The sequence below is a fragment of the Lagopus muta genome, chromosome 1, assembly GCF_023343835.1.
Source record: "Lagopus muta isolate bLagMut1 chromosome 1, bLagMut1 primary, whole genome shotgun sequence".
In the NCBI taxonomy this organism is placed as follows: domain Eukaryota; kingdom Metazoa; phylum Chordata; class Aves; order Galliformes; family Phasianidae; genus Lagopus; species Lagopus muta.
The window spans coordinates 152,625,126-152,645,424 of NC_064433.1; the positions used below are offsets into that span (position 1 = coordinate 152,625,126).

Consider the following 20,299-nt stretch of genomic DNA (forward strand, 5'->3'; position numbering starts at 1 on the left):
GAATATGGGCAATAACTTTGTCTGACTTGTGACAGACATGTCTCTTCAACGGCATTTATAGAGCAGAGCTATTATCAGGCACAGTCAGTGTGAATTCATGAAGGGAAAGTCCTGTCTTAGTAATTTGATCTTCTATGATAACGTCAGTGGCTTAGTAATTGAAGGGTACCTTCAATTAACCTTTCTAGATTTTGATAACAGTCCCTTGTAGCATCTTTTTGGATAGCTGGAGTTTAATAGGTTCATGTTACACTTAGTGGTGAACAGGCTGAATTCCAGAGCTCAGAGGTTTTTAGTGAATGAAGCTGCATCTGGTTGACAGCCAGTCACCAGCAGTGTTTCACAGGGCTCAGTTCTTTGGCCAGTTCTGTTCAACATTTCTATCAGTGATTTTGGATGCAGGAGTTTGGTTGCATCCCTAGCATGTTTGCTGATGATGCAAAACTGGAAAGTTCTGTTGATTAACTCTGTAACTCTGGAGGAGTTAGAAAGACCTACATAGAGTGGAGCATTGGAAAATCAACAATGATATGAAATTCAACAAAGGTAATTTCTGGATACTGCACCTGGGACAGGATAATGCCAGACACACACGCAGACTGGGAGAAGAGTGGTTAGAGAGTAGTCATGCAGAAAGTCCTTGGGGTACTGACTGCAGGCCCAGTATGAGCCAGCTGTGTGCCTGGGCATCCAAGAAGGCAAACCTCGTATCCAGGTGGTCAGAAGAGATACTTCTCCTGTTGTACTTAGCATTATTGTGGCCAAAGTTTGAATATTGTGTACAGATTTGGACATAGTATAAAAAGGATGTTAAGATATTTGAGTGTGTCAAGAGGAGAGCAACAAACTCATAAAAGGTCTGGACAGCGTGTCATGTGGGGAGAGGCTGAGAATACTTGGATTGTCCATTTTGGAGAAGATGAGGCCAAGAGGCGATCTCACTACTCTCTACAACTGCCCGAGCAGAGAGCCAAGCTCTTCTCTGTGGTAACCAATGATAGAATGTGAGAGAACAAAGCTGCACCAGAGGGCATTCAGGCTGAACATTAGAGAAAGTTCTTTACTGTGTGAGTGGTCAAACAGTGAAACAGGCTTCCTAGCAAGGTGGTTGATGCTTCACACCTGTTAGTGTTCAAGAGGCATTTAGGCAACACTCTTAATAAGCTCTTCTGGTTAGCCCTGGAGTGATCAGGCATTGGACTTGATGATCGTTATAGGTCCCTTCCAACTCAACACATTCTATTCTGTTGACAGGGCTTTGGGATGACCTTTTTGTCCTACAGTAGAAGTTTTTATCTTTTCTGTTTGCTTTTATCTGTTACTAAAGAGTTGAGCTGCATCAAGAGCCACTGCTTTGCATTGCATGTGTTTGCCGTTTTCTTGTATGTATTTTTCCATAGTGTGCATTTAATTAATTGAAAAAAAGTTAATGCTGAGAAGTCAGTTTGGATGTGTATTGTCAATGTATGCTTCCAGGCACAATGCAACAGCATCTAGAATTTAAAGTAGCTATACTATCTGTTAATCATGGGAAGAATTATGTTATAGGTTTGTTCTGTCTGTGGGCATGTATGTTTTAATTACCAAGGCATTAGTGATGCATGAAAATAAAAGGTATTGACAGAGCAACTCTGTTTGATGCAGAATCTGTGGCTGTGGCTCAGGTGAGTCGGGCTGCGCTGTATGTGGCTGCTGCAAGGCATGTGCTAGAGAACTGGATGGCCAGGAGGCAAGGCAAAGAGGAATCCTTGATGCTGTAAAAGAGATGATACCTTTAGATCTCTTATTAGGTAAGTGATACAAAATTATTAAGATGACTTTTAATTTTCTCACTTATTACACTTTTATTTCCAGTTGAGGTATTTTTATTTTTTTTTTATTATAATTTTTGTGCTTTTTTTCTTTTGATACTTCTGTTTGAAATCTTTAAATAAAAGCAGTCTAGCTACAGTCTTCTGAAACTTGCGTTGGAGTAACAGGTGAATGTAAAAATAGGTCTGTTCTTTCAGTTAAGACTTGTTTTGCATTTTCATTTTTCTGTGTTCTGTGATGAAACTTTGTATCTCAACTAATGCAGTTCCTTCCTTGGAAGCAAATTATGGAACTTCTGGACTTACATGATAGTTCTAATATGTTAGTGTTAAAATATATAAATATAGCTGATCAAGCAGATTTATTTATTTATTGGTAATGTGGAAAAGTGGGTTTGTTTTGGTAAGTAAGAAACATTTTAAACTTTGTATTACTGAAGGCATGAGTGTGCCATTTTGACCTGTGTGGTTAGGATGCTGTTTCACTTGCCTGTTTTTGATAGCCTGACAGTATTTCAATGTTTTTGCAGACACAGAAAAGCTATTTCAGTGTTTTTGCAGACACTGTTTCTTGAGAATTTTTTTTCTTCTATCAGAAATGTTTGGATAAAATATATTGCCAGGATTATGGAGTTCACTTCAGACCTGCACACAAAGACACATGAATCATAGAATCCTTAGAGTTGGAAGGGACCCATAAAGGTCATCTGGTTCAACTCTCTTGCCATGAATAGGCATCTCTACAGCTACATTGACTAGGCTTGACTAGGTGAGCCTAGTCAAGACTGGCCTTGAATGTCTTCAGGGATGGGGCTTCCACTGTATCTGTGGGCAACCTGTTGAACACCAGCTTGAGTCTTACCTTTTTCTGAAATTCTCTGAAATCAGAGAATTGCATTTTTTTGTAATTTCTAATAGTATCAACATTATGGCTCCCAAAACCTGAAGCGTTAGTTTCTTTGCTGCCAATTTTATCATGAGATAAGCCAAGACCACACAGCCTAGCAAAATAAAAACCTTAATCCAACTCCCAGAGATGACAAACAACACAGCAGGAGAAATAAGCAGGAAGTGAGATGCTTCAAAATATAGTTCCATGAAAAGTCTCTTGTAGAGCTCCATAAGTAGGAAAAAAATCAACACTGTAACCAGCAATTATCAAACTACCACAACACGCTGATTTAACGTGCTCTGGCTTGACCTGGTGTTATCTCAACCCTTTGAGCCCCATGTTGGGCGCCAAATTGACTGTTGTGGTTTAACCTAGCTGGTGGCTCAGCACCGCACAGTTGTTTGCTCACTCCAATCCCTTTCCAGTGGGGTGCGGGAAGAGAATCAAGAAAAGCAATGTAGAACTCGTGAGCTGAGATATAGCCATTTATTAAGCTAGAGAAAAGGAAAATAGTTGTGACTACGTATATATCTATATATCTATCTATATATCTATATAAATGTGTGTGTGTGTATAAGTGTATATATGTATATATATATATACAAATGTATGTAACAAGTGATGCATGAGCAATTGCTCACTGCCCCCCCGGCCAATGACCTGCTAGTTCCCCTGAACAGCAGAAGGCAGAGAGATGAACTCCCACTCCCTTCAAAACTCCTTTTGCATGGTGTCATATGGTATGGAAGATACCTTTAGCCAGTTTAGGTCAACTGTCCTAATTCTGTTCCTTCACAGCTCCTTGGGCTGTTTGCTGCAAATGGCCTTAACTCTATACAACACTGCATAACAGCAACCTTAAATATCAATGTGTTATCAACATTGTTTTTCTCCTGGACCTAAAAATGTAGCATCATACCAGACACTCTAAGGAAAGCAATTCAATCCCAGCTGAAACTAAGCCAAGGAGTTAAGCTTTTTGTACTTTCTTCTGTTTTGCTAACTCCTTTCTTAGCAGGATAGACACCCCTTGGCCCTATGTTGTGCCTGCCATAGTTTGAGGGGTGGACATTGAATTGATTGAGCCATATTTTCTTGGGGAAAAGCAAGAGTGCTTCAAGGTGCAGTTTTGTATTTGGTATCAGGAGCAGGATACACAGAATTTATGTAAAGATGTATGCGTATATTAAAGTAATTGAATGTTTTTTTATTAAGCATGTAGCATATGATGGTGAAGTATTTAAGTATGTATTTAAAATGTTTTTAATATGTAACTTGGTTATATTTTAAATTATAGTTTACATTACATATATATATATTTGTATTTATGATTTATTAATAATTCTTTCTGAAGCTTTCTGGGGAAAAATTGAGATCCATGCTAATCTGCAGTATTTATAGAGAGAAAGTACTAAATGCTATTCAGTGAAGTTGGAACTGTGGCAGATTTGTGGAAATCAGGAAATTCAACAGTAAGGCTTAAAACTCTAGATAAAATTTGCTCATCTTTGCTGTCCTTCTCTAAATATTGTGCAAGAACTATATAAAGGACTAGTAGTAAGTAGGCTTTGGTTTCCATTTTCTATAACTCTGTTAAGGTTTATTGCTCTCATAACAATTTTTAAAACTTTTTAAAGTGTATTGTTTTCTTAACCAATGTAGCTGTCCCAGTTCCAGGAGTTAATATTGAAGAACACCTACAGTTACGGCAAGAAGAAAAGCGGCAGCGTGTAAATAGGAGACACAGACTGGAAGAAGGAAGGGGTAAGTGACTTGATGAGAGGCTTGAACTGTATAAGGAAACTTAGCCTATATTCTAAGAATGGGAATTAACTGACTTTGCTTAAGTAGATGAGTGCATTAACAAAACAAAAATCAGAACCTAAAAAACTAGTTTGTTTTTATATAGCCTGATTTTGAAAAATTGTGAAAATCCGTATGTTTGTCTAAGTGGAGAAAAGCAGTGTTTTATATGAATCGTAGAATCACAGATTTGTAGGGGTTGGAAGGTACCTCAAGATACCAAGTCCAACCCCCCTGCTAATGCAGGCTCCCTACAATAGGTCGCATGGGTAGGTGTTTAGGTGGGTCTTGAATATTTCCATAGAGGGAGACTATACAACCTCTCTGGGAAACCTGTTCCAGTGTTTTTAAATTACTTTACTATTGTCAATTTAAATTTTTTGCTGATTTGCAATTAAATAGTAGCTTTTATTTTTACTGTAAATGCTTAAACTGACTTAATATAGAAAGTTTAAAAGCCTGCAAGATCGTACATTGCTCATTATCTATAGTATGAATTATTTATTATAAATTACTATAATTCATCAATGAATTTCTACAGTATAATAGTAAGCAAAATTTCTTGTTTTGCAAAATGAAATTTTTTTATACTTAAGTAGCCCAAAGCAATCCAGTATGTTGACTAAATTTAAAGAGATGCAAAACACCGGAGCATTTCAAAATTTGCTTGTTTTGTGTATTATCTACATCAGGAATTATTGTTGGAATTTTATACAGACTGTGTTCTAACAAGCCTTTGATACTGCTCTTGTTTTAAATATTTCAGAGTCTTATTCTAGTAAATAAATAAAGTTGAGAGACTTTAGACTGATAGAGCTGATATTTTAATGAAGTGTGCTGATGTGGTTGGTGACATTCTTGTGTGTTGAGAGGAGGAGGCAGCAGTGCTGAAATTTTGTTTTGTATAAGCTTCTGCTGTTTTGGCAAATACCATTTTGATTATGTCACTAATGTCTGATTTAAATTTTTAAAAATAATGCATTTTCAGAATTTGCTACTGTTTTATTTATTTATTTATTTATTTTTATTCCTGAGATATCAAGTGTGCATTCTGATTGAACCTGTTTTCTAGAGTCCAAGCCACCAAACTCTGTGGGGCAACTTTTGATTTTATTTCATCTGCCTTCAAGAAATTACTAGCTTTATCATAAGTAAGGAGCAACGGAGAAGAGAGAAACTATGGAAATAGAGAAGGGCAGAATATTTATTTTATTTGAATGTTTGCAACTGATTTTAGCTTTGAGGAGTAGTAAGGGATGCTTTTATTCTTCTGTCTGTGTACTGCTATATTAATACTTGGGACAGCTAAAAATACTGAATTATCTTAGAAAGATGTTGATGACAGAGCTGGGAATAAAATTTTCACTTGTAGGGGGAAGGTTGGAACAAAAAAACAGAGAACAACATTTCATTGTGTTTCCATTTCTGTGGTTGGAAATAGAACCAGCACAGCTTGTCCACTTTGTAAACTGTCTCTTAAACAAAGATATTCTGGATCTAACTATGTTTCAGATATTCCATGTATTTTTACTGTCAGTTTGCTAGGGTGTAGAGGGACTGTACTTAAGGTGATATTCCTGGCCAGCCTGTTGCATACACCTGTATTATCTGTGTGAAAGAGAATTGTAATTCTGTATCTTTGTATATATTGGAGTTGGTCTGGGTATGTCTGGCTGAAAGTGTGCAGATTAATCTCCTTTTCAGAATGGTTTATGCTCTAAAGCTGAGAACATTTTATCACAAATACTTAGGAGAAATCCTGATTTATACAGTCAGGTATTGCCAGATGAAAAAATCTGGAGTTCTGTTAATTCTTCATCTAGATGCTGTAGTTTTCCATGAGTTGGGGGAGAGAGTAGTGGTGTTCCTGAGAACTCTTACATCATTCTTCTCTTTCTTGAGAGACACTGGGAACATTTAAATGTTTATCACATATTGATTTAGATATGCAAAGGTTTTGCAACATGAAAAACCGTAAATGATCACTGCTAAGATGCAAATTTTGTGTGTAATTAACCAAGGTTTTAGCTTTTGATGCCAATGCAGAAAGGAAAAAATATTTTCTTTCAATCTTCTTCTTCTTGGAATAATAATAATAATAATAAAAAATAATATTCATTAATTTTAGTTAAAGCTGTTGAGTATTGATACAATATTAACTGAGGCTGCCTGCATTTGAACTATTTTAGATTAACCCAAAGTGTAGATAATTCAGTTATTTCAGTAATTAGTTTTATTTTGGTAGATCAAGTATTTAAATGCTATTATTTAAAATGCATTCATCAGCAATGGCATTGTTTGTTCATTGCCAAACACGCACTTAAATATGAATAAGACAGCTCTGTTCTATATGCAGTCTTTTTCATTTAAAATTAGTGCAGCTTCTTTCCATAATTTTAATTAATTATGCTGATGCTTTCAAGACCTGGAAGTTATATTTGTTTCTAAGTTTCTTAAAAACTTTTCACTTAAGGTTATATCAAACTCATTGATGACTTTGTTTTTAAGAAAGCTTTCAAGAGGAAGTTGTGCATGTTTGTCCTCAATTACCAGAAAATACTAAATTTACATATGAAAATTACATTAGTATACTTGAGTTGGTGACTTCTATCTGAAAGGGATGTTGAGTACTAATAAAGACAAAATATAAATATTTCTACTTTATAAATACAGTTTTAGGACTCAGATTTGCTTCAGACTTTATTAGAACATTGTTTCATGTCCAGTGTTTTACTTTAACTTATGTGTATATATATAGAAATGCATCTTTCATGTTTGTTTAACAATATGTAAATGATGAAGTGTTCAGAAGAGAGAAAGTGCCTAAATTAATATTATTAATACAACTTCTGTTTAAGCTTTACCACTTGTCAAATTGTCCTGTACACTCATATTGGCTTGTCTGCGTATCTTTTTCCCTTCAAAAAGTTCTAATGATTTTTCTTTCCCATCAGTTTTATTTATAAATTATCAGTAGAAAGGTTCTTTAAGAACACAGGAAGAAAAATGTAATCTGATGTTACTTTCAGTGTTTTGAACAAAAGAAGCAAGCTTAGCAGTGGGCAGTAAAACAAAAATTAACCTTAGTGTCTGCATCGTGGTGTCATTGTACATGACTATTTTTGCAGGGAGGTGCTACTTATCTGAAAAAAAAATGTAAAAGAAACGTGCACCTTAATCAGTTATTCCTGCCTTGTTAGGAATATTAAGATGTCATGTTTGTGTTTTTGTTTAGTTTTTTTTTTTGTTTTTTTTTTTTTACCATAAAGCATGTAGTCTGTTTTGTTTTCGATCACCTTTTAAGTTTGCCTACTGTTGAGCTGTTTTTTTTTCTATATTAAGAATTTGTCTCCATATATTTTCTAATTATCTGTTTGGTTTCTTTTCTTACAAGTATTCAAGCAGCCAAAAACAGAGTTTTACAGTGGAAAGTACCCTCATTTACTAACTATGCACAGAAGAGCTGCTGTGTTTGAAAGAAAATAAACTGTGAAATCAAACACTGATGAGTTAGGGAACAGCAGAATAGAGATTGCTTGCACAGCCTTAATTTTTACTGCTTGTATAAAGCAGTACTTTCTGATGTAACTTCTGATCACATAATTTTGTATTGTGTTTTCAGATAACCTGCTACATTCAGTGCATTGATCTTCATCATACGGCCATTTGAAATCATTGATTTCAGTCTTTTTTAACCACAGCCAGCCAAAGAGCAGTTGTGTAGGGAGAGATACTAAAATAAATCAAATATGCTTAAGACAGAATTCAAACAGAAAACTCTGTGGAAGTTCTGCCTAAGTGCTAAGATGGGCTAGAATGCAGAAGCACATATGCATATGTATGAACTTAATTTACTGCCAGACAAAGATCATCTTGAAAGGCCTGGAATCCTGTAGAACACATGGTTGGGGGGGAAAAAAAAGAAAAAAAAAGCGCTAATCTTGATGTTTCTAGTTCGGGATGTTTGATTTGACAGCTGTAGAAAAACTTTATATAAAAACTAAAAGGAGAAAGTGAATATCATTTACATCATAAAGCAACTGATTTAAAATAGCAGCACTGTGGTCTGCTAGTGACTCCTCTTATGTTTGTAACCTGAGCTACTAAAAATAACTTACTAATAGATTATTTCTCTTGTAGATCTACATTAGAGACCTCTAGAAGAATTTTTCAGTACTGTTCTTTTAACAAAATAAAGGAAGCTTCTGATATATGGCTGCAATGTTACACCAGAGTAGTTAATAACACCTAAACTTTGCTCTCTTTATACAGATAACCTTGTTTGTAAGTAGAGAGCAGATAGGATCTTTGTAAATAGTTCTTGTGGTTTGTTTCCTATAATAGTTGGGAGGGGAGGATGTCCTTCACAGTACATGACTGAACATGCAGGCTTCCCAATGTAATCAATATGTAGGTGTTTCCTATTATATTCTCATTCACAGGTCACAGATCTAACATTTTCTTACATGGGTTTGATACAAATTATTAAGAAATGAAGAAATACTGCATTTAACTTTATTTTAAACTTGAGTTCTTCAACTAACTGATTGGAATTGTAGGATATAGAAATATCCAGAAGCAAAGATAAATTCTGCTTTGGTCAGAAGATCAGGCACTGTTACAGAGCCGTATTGACTAGGGGATCATGGCTTGGCAACTGTAACCAGCAGTGTGGTAGCTGTATACTGGAGTTACCATTATTTATTGCATCCCCAGTATTTTCTGTCTCCCAGATTTCCTATAATTCCTTTACTCACCCTAGCATACTTCACTTCCTTCTGACCTGCTATAATTCTCTCTTTTTATGCCGTATTTGCTCTTAACACCACAGTGCCAAAGATTGCCTTCAGGGCTGCATCTTGTCCCCTGGGCTGTAAGCTATACAGGTGTTTTCTGGTACTGTGTAATTTTTCACCTAGATTATCTGGAGATCACATTGTCTGTTTGATTTTCCACAGAGATCTTAGACATAAATGCTTCAGCCTGCCCTCTTTCCATTTCTTGAATATATATGTATATATATATATATTTTTTTTTCACAAATGTTTTCTAATCTGAGTTTCACTTTTATTATCCTATTAGATCCATTCTCTATTTCATTAGCTTTTCACTTCATTGGAAACTGAGTAGTAAGCAACTCCCAGTCTTCCACTGCCATCATTTTAAAACTCCAGTCTAGTTTCTCCTGCTATTCATCAAGGTCAGCTGTATATCTTTTGTCCTCCAAACTTTCCTAGCTTTCATAACCCGCCTGTCATTTCTTTTTCCCCTTCATTGACTTTTTTCCACATCTACATCTCCCCTCCAACTTGGAAAGAAGAAAAATAACATTTTTGTGTGAACCTAAGCACTAGGAAGTGAGATGCTAAGCACAGCAAGTGACCTAGCAGATGGTAATCTTTACAAAAAATGTTAACTGATAATATGGGGTAGTATTATGCATCTGTTAAGCAGAAGCTCTGACTGAGAGGAGACTGTGAAAAACAGTAAAAAAAAGCAAGACAATTAGAGGAAGAATCTGCTTGATGATGATAAATCAAATGATGATCCTTAGTCATCAGAAGTTAGTTCTTAATTAACAAGTGAACCTATTGTGGTTGAACTAGAATGAAGAGACTCCAGGTAAGCATGGTAGAATTTAAACAAAAATCTATGCTGTATGTAAAAACATACACAACTATTGAGATTTTTGGCCATTATGTTAGCTGGCACTTGTAGGAAACTTAAAACTAGGAGGAAAGGCAGTAGTTGATTTTTAAGACACTTATAGATCTGATGGATTAAAGTGAACAGCAGGAAACATGAGATAATGAGCATTAATGGAAAGTTAGCCTAAATTAATTTGTCAATAAAGATTAGCTCAGAAAATAGAGTATTGATGATCTTGGGGAAGAAAAAAGTGCATTAATTTTTTGGAGTTCCACATGAGACATTCAAAATGTGCCACAAAGCATGATTTAGGATTTGTTTTTTTTTGTTTGTTTGTTTTGTTTTGTTTTGTTTTTCTTTTAAAAGTCTTTTTAAGGACTGGGTTTGGAGTCTTGTGGAATAGTGGCAGATGTATTAGTTGCTGATGATTCATCATTTCCACTGACTGTCAGATTACAAGAAGTAGGAGATGCTTCCAAAGAAATTCCTGATGGTAGATTAATTTAACCTTTTTATTATACCAGAAAATACAAATTGAAGCAACAAATTGCTTTTCTGTGATGCACACAGAATCATCTTCAGCAGTACTTACATCTAGATTTTTAATTTTGAGGAAATATTAAATAAATACATCACTGCTTTCTTCAAATGTGAATCTCCTCTTGAAGGTGAGACCTTTATATAGACGGGAAACTTTTGAAGAATAAATTAAATGGATTACAAAATAGATAAAAGATTAGAAAAAATCATATGATTTGAATTATTTTGTTCATATAACACTTATTTTTGGATTGCCGTTTCCTTTGTGATAATAACTGAAATGTAAGCATGATAATGATCAATATTTATATGGTTATGCTGTTTATTTTAAATTTAGCATTGATATAGTGTTATTATTCTAAATTAACAGTTTTAACAGTAATATTTTAGAATGTAAGTCATGATAATTAATCTTCTAACTTATTAAAGACAGCAGTGTGTATTTATTATCAAAATGAGTCTGCCTTTCCATTACTTGGAGTACATTTGCATACTTACAAATTCAGGTTAAGCTGTCACTGTGGGATATTGTTTCTTTCAATAATATCCTGATTTTATTGTCAAGAAATAATCACTTCCTTCTGAATTTAGGTAAACAAATTTATTATATATATTTTTTCTATTGATTTTAATTTGAGTTTTGTTTAACACACTGTTTTCATTTTGTGAGCTTTCCTATGCATGTGCAAAATGTTTCTCCTCAGGCCCCCTTGTATTTCCTGGTCCTATTTTTATGAACCATCGAGAACAGGCTCTAGCCAGAATCAGACCCCATCCAGCACAGCTAAAGCCTAAGCGGGACAAGCACAAAGGTATTTGGTCTTCCTTATTGGCGAGGGTGGAAAAAGCTGATACTCCCACCTTACCTCTTCCATGCACTCAATCTCTCTTCTCAAAGAAATGCAAAATATGGCTTCTGCCTTTCTTCTTGTTAGTATTTTGTTACCTGAGGAGAAAGAGAACACATTTGTATGTTGACTTTTTTTAAAAATTGTAAATGTTTGGTAGTCTGCATCATCTTTGTTTTCCTTTGCTTTTTCTATTTTTTTACTGAAAAATGTGTTGTTTTTCTGGGTCTTCTCTCATTTCTGAAGCTATCTCATTCCTAAAGTTCTTAAAGTTTACTGTAGGAAACTTTAACACCTTCCTGTGTCTCAACTGTCACATTTGCACTGTGGTTGGTGTTTTTTCTTTTTGTTTTTGAACTTGTGCGATATAACTGGGGTGATTCCTGTAACCTATCAACTTGAGTTTTTAATTCTAGCCTAAAGTTTTTCATTGTTAAGCCATCTATTAACAAGACTTTTTTTTAACGAAACAAGATATTTGAAATTGCACTTTTTTCAGAATTTAAGAAAGGAGATGTTTTTGGCATTAATGGCACTTCCATTTGTCTGGAAGGCCAACTCATTAAAAATAATTTTGGAACATGGACTGTATTCAAGTGTCTGCATGTATCTGTATCTATATATAAATGCATGTGTATTTATAGACAAAGAATATATACTTAAAGTCTAGATTACAGATGCGATCTTAAACAGGAAGTTCTAAAATGGTGGGGGTCTAGAATGTTTCAATTTTTTTTTTTTTTTTTTAAAGAAGAGCTAAATTGTTAGAATGACTTTTCAGTTGAATTAATGGAAAGTAGTTGTTTGCACATATGCAAATAATTTGTATGACAGTTTGAAGCCTTTCTGGATATGACTTAGTGCGTGAATGTGGTCTATCTAATTACGAAGGTACCAGTTCAGGAAATTATCTCAAGTCTATTTTAGGGAAATGAAAGCAGAATTTGATCCTTTGTTTTTGCATATCTTTTCAGTCTACTATATAAAATCTGAACATCAATTACTTTACCCTAATTTAAAAATACCAATCTTAATCCCACTGATAGAAATTTCATGCTGAAAGACAAAACACACATAACCTGCTGTCAGTGGCAGTTATGTAATAACCACTTTTCTTGAAGTAGGTACTTCTACTAGTTGTACTGCTTGCAAAACCTTGACTCTACAGGGTAGTGCATAGCAGAGTATATTTGTTCTACCAATGTCTGTTCTTTTATGGTATATTTTATTAGTTGGAGCTCCCTTTAGCTCTGGGTATATATCTCACATATATCCTTATTAGAGGTTTTGTGCATTAGTCTCAATTTGAGGTTGGCATTATTTCTTGGGAGCTAGCTAGCACAGTGCAAAGGCCTGTATTGTAATGAAACCTTCTGACAGGCATGCTCCATAGAATTGACCACTTAGTTCTTTCTACTTCATGCTAAACAGGTAAGGGAGATTTGTCTCATGTAATGTCTTTACAAGTAAACATTGAGAGCTTTCGGAAGATGGCTCCCCTAAAGAAGACCATAAATTCCACTATAAACTAGAAATCTCCCCTGACTTCTAGAGGACCTCTCAAGGGAAAATAAAAAATTTGTGAAGTTGCTATCAAAATAGTGGAATCACTAAAAGCAGAAGAGACATACCACATCTTAAAAGACATTCCTCATTTGCTTCTCTTAGTATACACAAGATAAAATCAGTAATCTCAAGCAATCTGAGCCAGAGATGTTAATTTTAGGAAAAGGACATTATGACATTGAAATCAGTATGTTCTTTCATCTTACTTTTGAATGTGATATTTTCCAAGCCAGCATTTTAATTTCAGACATTTCTTTTAAAGTGGTCTTGCTACAATTCACTTCAACCAGACCTTAAAGATTTTCTGACTGAGAAAAATCATTTCAACTGATGGTACTGAAGAGCACAGTACTAAAATTGCCTATTGCTGCTTCCCAGTCTGCAGCTGTAGAACTTTTCCTTAATGATATTTATTTAAAATTGAACATGAACAGCTGCTTCAGGGCTGACAATTGTGGTCTAATTTGGATCTTGAACATTGGTATATTACCAAATTTAAATGGCTTTTCTTTGGGGAACTCTTTTGAAATGCTCTCTTAACAATTTATATAGTTTCATTGTCCTGTGGAGAAGTACCTGTGGGCCCTGGTGAAAAACTGAACATGAACCAGCAGTGTGCTCTTGCAGCTTGGAAGGCCAAATGATATCCTGGGCTCCATTAGAAGAGAGATGGCCAGCAGGAGCAGGGAGGTGATTGTCCCTCTCTACTCTGCCCTCGTGAGGCCCCATCTGGAGTACTGTGTCCAAGTGTGGAGCCCCCAGTACACAAAAGATATGGAGTTGTTGGAGAGAGTCTAGAGGAGGGCCATGAGGATGATCAGAGATTTGGAGCACTTCCCCACAAAGACAGGCTGATGGAGCTGGGCTTGTTTAGCCCTGAGAAGAGAAGGACTGTGAGACCTCATTCCAGCTTTCCAGTATTTAAAAGGAGATTATAAAAAGGAGAGAAATCAACTCTTTACTCAGGTAGATAGTGATAAGACCAGTAGGAATGATTTTAAGATGAAGGAGTGAAGGTTTAGATTGGATGTCAGGGGAAGTTATTCAGAGAGAGTGGTGAGGTGCTGGGAAGGGCTGCCTTGAGAGGCTGCGGATGCCCCATCTCTGGAGGTGTTCAAGGTTGGATGGGACCCTAGACAACCTGATCTAGTACTAGATCTGGAGGTTGGTGGCCCTGCCTGTGGCAGGGGTGTTTGAACTTGATGATCCTTGGAGGTCCCTTCCAACTCAAGCCATTCTATGATTCTGTGATTCATCATGAATTCACTTATTTTATGGAAAACTTGCCATTGCCATCTACTCATTTCACATTTTTAGAGTATTTGTATCAAAATTTTTCTTATTACCAAAACTGTATATTAAGCATCATCATAAACTTTCTGATCTATTTCTGCATCTCCATCACTAATTCAGCTGGAAGGAGTAGATACCGTATTCTTTGGTAGTCATGGAATACTTTGAAACTAAGAATCTGCTTGTCCTTCATTCTCATTTTTCAACAAGGTAGTGACTTCTTGTCCTTGTTTCAGCTGAAACAGTACTGATAGCTCACTGATGTTTAGTTATTGCTGAGTGATGGGTGCACTGAGCCAGGCTGGGCCAGTTGTCAGGGAAGGGCTGCTGCCGTGATGGAACAGGGCAGGGGATGGGGTGGAGCCAGGACAGGTGGATGAGTTAGTCCAAGGGTTGTTCCATACCACTGACACCATGTGAAAGGCTGTAAAGATGTGGGCTGTTGGCCTGAGCTGTCTGCTGCTCGAGGATTGACTGGATGTCAGTAAACAGGGGGTGAGATGGTGCGTTGCTGGCAGAGCATCTGGTGGCAGGCAGTTCCTTCTTCCTCTTCTGTCATAGTAAATAGTTTTTATCTCAACCCACAAGTTCTGTTTTGTTTTCAGTTCTTTCCCTTATCCCTTTCCGGTAGGGAGGGGGTGAGCAAATGGTTGTGTGGCTCTGAGTGCTGTGGTTAAACCACAATACTTCCCACTCTGTCTCTCCAGACTCTTGAGACTTCATCTTTGGGAATCTTAAGTAACAAAGATAAACTATAGTTTTCAGAAGTCTGTATGTTGAGTGGAAGTTGAAGTGAGTTTCTCGAGTCAGTTGAGGTTTGTAGCAAATTCTCCTTTTTTTCCCTGTATTTGGGAGCAGTGATACTTAAATAAATAAAAATATTTAGAAATTTGAATGTATATACATATACACAATTCTAAAGACATATGAAAACAAAAACAAATACTGTCAAAAGGGTAGAGCTAGAAGGAGGTGAACTTCTATGGATGGAAAAAGTTATGTATAAATGATTTTGTAAACGCTGATACAAAATTGTTGAAGAAAATTTCACTGTAATTTATTTTTTAACAGTTTAGGGATAAGGATGTAGTAGTTTGAACACTTACTGGAGAAAAACACCTAACAAAATTCGTGCCAGTAGTGGTGCAAAAATTCAGAATGGAATTTTTATTTAATTTGTAATTAGAGTGCAAGTTCATTAACACAGTTTCAGAAATGTCATGCACTTGAGATTCTACATACTAGTTTTCACTCAACCTCTGTAGCTACCAATCAGGAATTCAGTGGACTTGATTATTATTTTTTTACCCTTCTGAGAGGGATGACTTTTCTTAATTCCCGAAATATACTGGGAGGTTATGCATTTTTTTTTTTTTTTTTTGTAATAGTAATATTAGCCAAGGGAACTTCTGAGTAAGTTTCACAGTGGAGAAGATTCTCCTTTGGAACTCAAAAATGCCTACTCGGTGTATCTTTATCCTTTAAAATAGATGTATTTCTTTGATAAGGAGATACAAAATAGGTTATTTTCTCTACATCTTGCACAACAGTATTTAATACTACCATGTTATAGGAAACATGCAGTGTGTCTAGCTAGTTTCATTGAATGAAGCACATGCTGTCCCATCACATGCTTATTGGCTGTGTGCATTCCTGGCAAATGACTGTTCAAGTGCATTTGCACAGGAGCTTATAGTTATTATTGTCATCAGTGATAGCAGGAGGAGAGAGAAGGTGCCACAGATAAACTCCAAGAACTTTTCACTTTGCACTGTTCCTGTTTGAAAACGTGGTGTGAAATGAGGAGGCAGTAAGTAGGTTGCTTACTGAACACATTTTTCTGGTGGCAGTATTAGCCCTTAGAATCGTCCCTGAATTTATAGGCATATAGCGTTTAATACAAAAATAGGCATAAAAAGTTACTACTACTCTATGAGAGCTAGTTCCTTAAAAGTATTACTTAATACCTGTGTGTGCAGTTTCTTTGCAGATGCAAAATATGTGGAACTTCTGTGCACAGTCATGACTTCTTTTTTCTTTTTAAGAATAGTAGGATTCGTTAAAACTTTTTTTTTAATATGCTGAAATTACTTTGGATGAATCATTGGCAATATATATATATAAACTGGGTTATATTTTAAGTAAAATATGGCAAGTTTTTAAGTAATGTAGTGCTCATTGTTTCCATTTCCACTAATAATTCTTTAGGAAACAGTTTGGGAATTACAAATTAACTGCACCTTGAATGCTTTTAACAGCAGTTGTTTCCCTATATCAGAATTTTTAATGAAGCAGTAGCTGGTCAGAATTTACCACAGAATCAATAGTAGAATTTCTTGGCTGTAGCTATTATACGTGTTCATTCATTTTTCTCCTCTTTCTAGAGAAACTTTTTTAATTTAAAAGGATTTTGCAAAAGAACAGTAGTTACAGGTGTTTACTAGCTCATTTGGGTAATGTGTGCATGTATACTGTAGTCATATGATATTTTTCAATATGAAAATGCACTTTCTTTAGAGTTTTTATTGCCAGCTTTTTTTGCAGATATTGATGTTTTAATGGTGATGAACGTGCTTTCTGTCATGTTGTTTTTTTTCTGCTAGTACTATGAAACCAGTTTCCTTTGTGACCCTGTGTCTAATTGTTAGCAGACTTTTATATTGTTTTCTGAAGGAGAGTGGCTTTCAAGATGCTCGTAAACCAATTATTTGTCACTTCTGTACTTTTATCTGATGCAAGACTGTTTGACTATGGGAACCAATAGCACACTTCATTCTTTATGAAAGAAACCACAGTATGTCTAGAAATGCATCAGCCATAGTAGTAGTGGGTATGTCAGTGTTGTTAGGCATACTCATCACATAGTATCAGAGAGTTAGTTATGTAAAACAAGGGCTATATGGCCAGGTTGGAGTTAAGTAAAATTGTTAACAAATACTGAATAAATGAGACCAGGCTATACTTACCATGGTCAGTTACAGTGCTTTCTGTGTAATTGATAATATTATTTCCTTGAATAACAAAAGTGATGGTTATTAAGCAAAAATTCTGAAGTTATTTCAGTGTCCTGTTTTGCTCATTGTTCTTGTCTGCTCTTTGGAAGTTTCTGCTTTAGAGGATGTGTTATTTTCCTTTTATGTGTGTAACTTTGATGCAGCAGATTGTTTAGGAGTAGAGTTTCTGTAATCTTTCACATCTACTTTGATCCTTTGTCTTGAGCTGTTTCTTTCAATATTCTGTGAGTTCCTCTCATATCTTACAAATGGCGGGGGTGGTTGCTTACTATTCTCATTCTTTCTTCTAACATAACGTTTTTAGAAGACACAGGATATAATTACAAGTTTTGTTTATAGACGGAAGTGGAGAAAGAGGTGAGAAGGATGCAAGCAAAATTACAACCTATCCACCAGGGGCTGTTCGCTTTGACTGTGAGCTGCGAGCTGTACAAGTCAGTTGTGGATTTCACCATTCAGGTAAAAATAAATAAATTTATGGGGTTTTGTGGTGGTGGTTTTTGTTTTTGTTTTTTTTTTTTGTTTGTTTGTTTATTTTTGTTTTTAACTTTCTGATACATGTTTTCACTACTTTCTGTTTAATGTTCAATGAGGATATACATGGAGGTGTTGAAAAAGGTTGCAGTATTATTTTCTAGCCTAATACACTGTCCTCCGACAGTGCAAGAGACTAGGAATATCGTACATAGTATTTTATATAAGCTTTTAAGGAATATAGAAATTTTTAAGCCATTTTATAACATCTACATGGCACATCTGCATACCTCTGTAGTGATACTAGCTGTGGTGGATTGTGGAAGATCCTGTTTAGTAGGGATTGTTAACTGTGCTGCTCAGAAAGACTAACTGGCATTGATGCACGTTAGCGTGGATATCTCTGAAAAATACTGGTGTTTTTATTTGTTTGTTTTCAGTGATTTTGATGGAGAATGGTGATGTTTACACATTTGGATATGGACAGCATGGGCAACTTGGACATGGTGATGTTAATTCCAGGTAAGCTGATGATTACAAGACAAGATTGCATATTGCTGTGCTACTGTTTAAAGAGTGGCTAAATTTTTCTGTTACTCTCTAGCTAGGAACTGGGAAAACTCATATATTGTCCAAATTAGGTTTATGAACTCTCATTTTGCATTTATTCTCCATAAACTTTCTGGGTAGATAGACTGTTAGTAGTAACCATACTGTTGTTCTGTGCAGGTAATTTGTTTAATACATGAAGGCTTGTATGCGTAGCTTTGATAATTGGGTTTAAAATGCTTTTTCTGTTTGAATCTCTGTGCATACAAGAGAGAATTACATTGAAATATCTTTAAGGTTTCATTATGTCTGGAAAATATTGTAAACTTAGATTAATATGCTTCTCTTACTTTACTAGCAGTAATTCACTTATTATTCTTTTTGTTACTCCTTTTTGTTTATAATTAATCTTCAAAAGTAAGTCTGTATGTATGAGTTTCAGTTGCATTTTGTATATGCTTATAGCACGAAAGTGACTTGTGGGTTTTTGTGGTCAGTGGAAATAAAAGAAGTCAACAGAGTCTGAGCGCTATTTGACTAACCAGATGCTGCTTATCTACTTCAGATATGCTCAGTAACTGTAAAATATATTGACTTGATCTCCATTGACTACAGCGACAGCACAGACAACTACATACAGGTGGCTATAATGGAAAGCTGAATTCTCACCCTTAATATCTCATCTGCTCACACAAGTTGACAATCAGTTTACTACTGTAAAAAGAAATTCAGAAGTGTTGTTCTTTACGTGCATGCATTCTGTAGATGAGATTTTGAATAGCAGGAATCACTGAGGATTTGTTTCTGTTCAGTAATGCCTAGTATCCTTATGAAAAAGGCATATAGAGTGCAGCATCCATGATCTGTCTTCAGTTCTCTTGTTTCTCTTGTAGTAGTGAGATGAAATTGCTTGTACATCTGTCCTCCTAATCTCTTTTGAGACTTCCTAATCATTTCTTTTGTCAAGTTTCTGGATAAATCATCTTCATCTTAAAATTTTAATTGTATTCACTAAACAAAGGTAGAGAGGGAAGGAAGGATGAAAGTTTACTGGAAACATTACTTTGCATTGGTTGCTGTGCCTATTGGTATTCTTTAAACTGTTACCCTTACTCAGTCTGCACTGGATTGGTGAATGCAGTCTATGTTTCTGACTATGATAGAGCCATATCACAAATAAATACTCCTTTTAGTTCCTGAAAATTCATGCATACTTGAGGCTACAGCTACTTTAGTACGCACTTCAAGTCATTACTAGAATAAGGTTAGATGCTCTTTTAAAGATAAAGAGATATAATAATAAGCGGCATTTCTACTGATAATTATGTCCCATTTCCGACTGATGAAGTCACTTGGATTTTTTTGAGGATATCAGGACTATCTGCCCTATTTGTTAGAATTCCATGCAGTAAACATCACATTTGCTGCTTATTTAGACAGAAACTAGGTGGAAACTGGATGTTTTTCTAGATGAAATCCTAGAAGAGAACGTGAAACATCCTATGTCAGAGGATAGTACCTGACCTTTTCTAGAAGCTGAGAAGGTACAAGCAGCTTGGCACTGAGCTTTGTATCATTCTACAGGATATCCCAGACAGTGTCTGAAAAAAGCCTTGAAGAAACTGGGCATATGTCCTATGCATGAGAACTGGCTATAAGTACTATATTGCTGTCTAGCACCATCATTCAGATGATGATTTCCTCATTGATGTACTTCTTTTTCCAGCTTTTAAGTAGAGATCACTCCTCTGTCCTCACAGTAAGGGATTCAGAAAAGGAAACAGGGAATCCTTATGCAGAGTTCCACCTCAGTTGGGACGCACTGGTGCTCAGATGGCCAGCTCCAGCCAGGTCAGTGTT

At 35.7% G+C, this 20,299-nt stretch overlaps 1 protein-coding gene across 15 annotated transcripts in view; it reads left to right on the top strand.

Moving 5' to 3' along the window:
- MYCBP2 (MYC binding protein 2) overlaps positions 1-20,299 on the top strand; it is a 205,796-nt gene that overhangs the window by 63,416 nt on the left and 122,081 nt on the right. For 14 of the 15 annotated variants that reach the window (XM_048967518.1, XM_048967527.1, XM_048967539.1 and 11 more), the window contains exons 16-20: positions 1,645-1,790; positions 4,366-4,467; positions 11,400-11,507; positions 17,756-17,875; positions 18,331-18,412. In XM_048967518.1, the coding sequence (XP_048823475.1) occupies positions 1,645-1,790; positions 4,366-4,467; positions 11,400-11,507; positions 17,756-17,875; positions 18,331-18,412 (558 nt within the window). The remainder of the gene's footprint in view (positions 1-1,644; positions 1,791-4,365; positions 4,468-11,399; positions 11,508-17,755; positions 17,876-18,330; positions 18,413-20,299) is intronic. The other variant, XM_048967573.1, reaches the window with a different exon arrangement.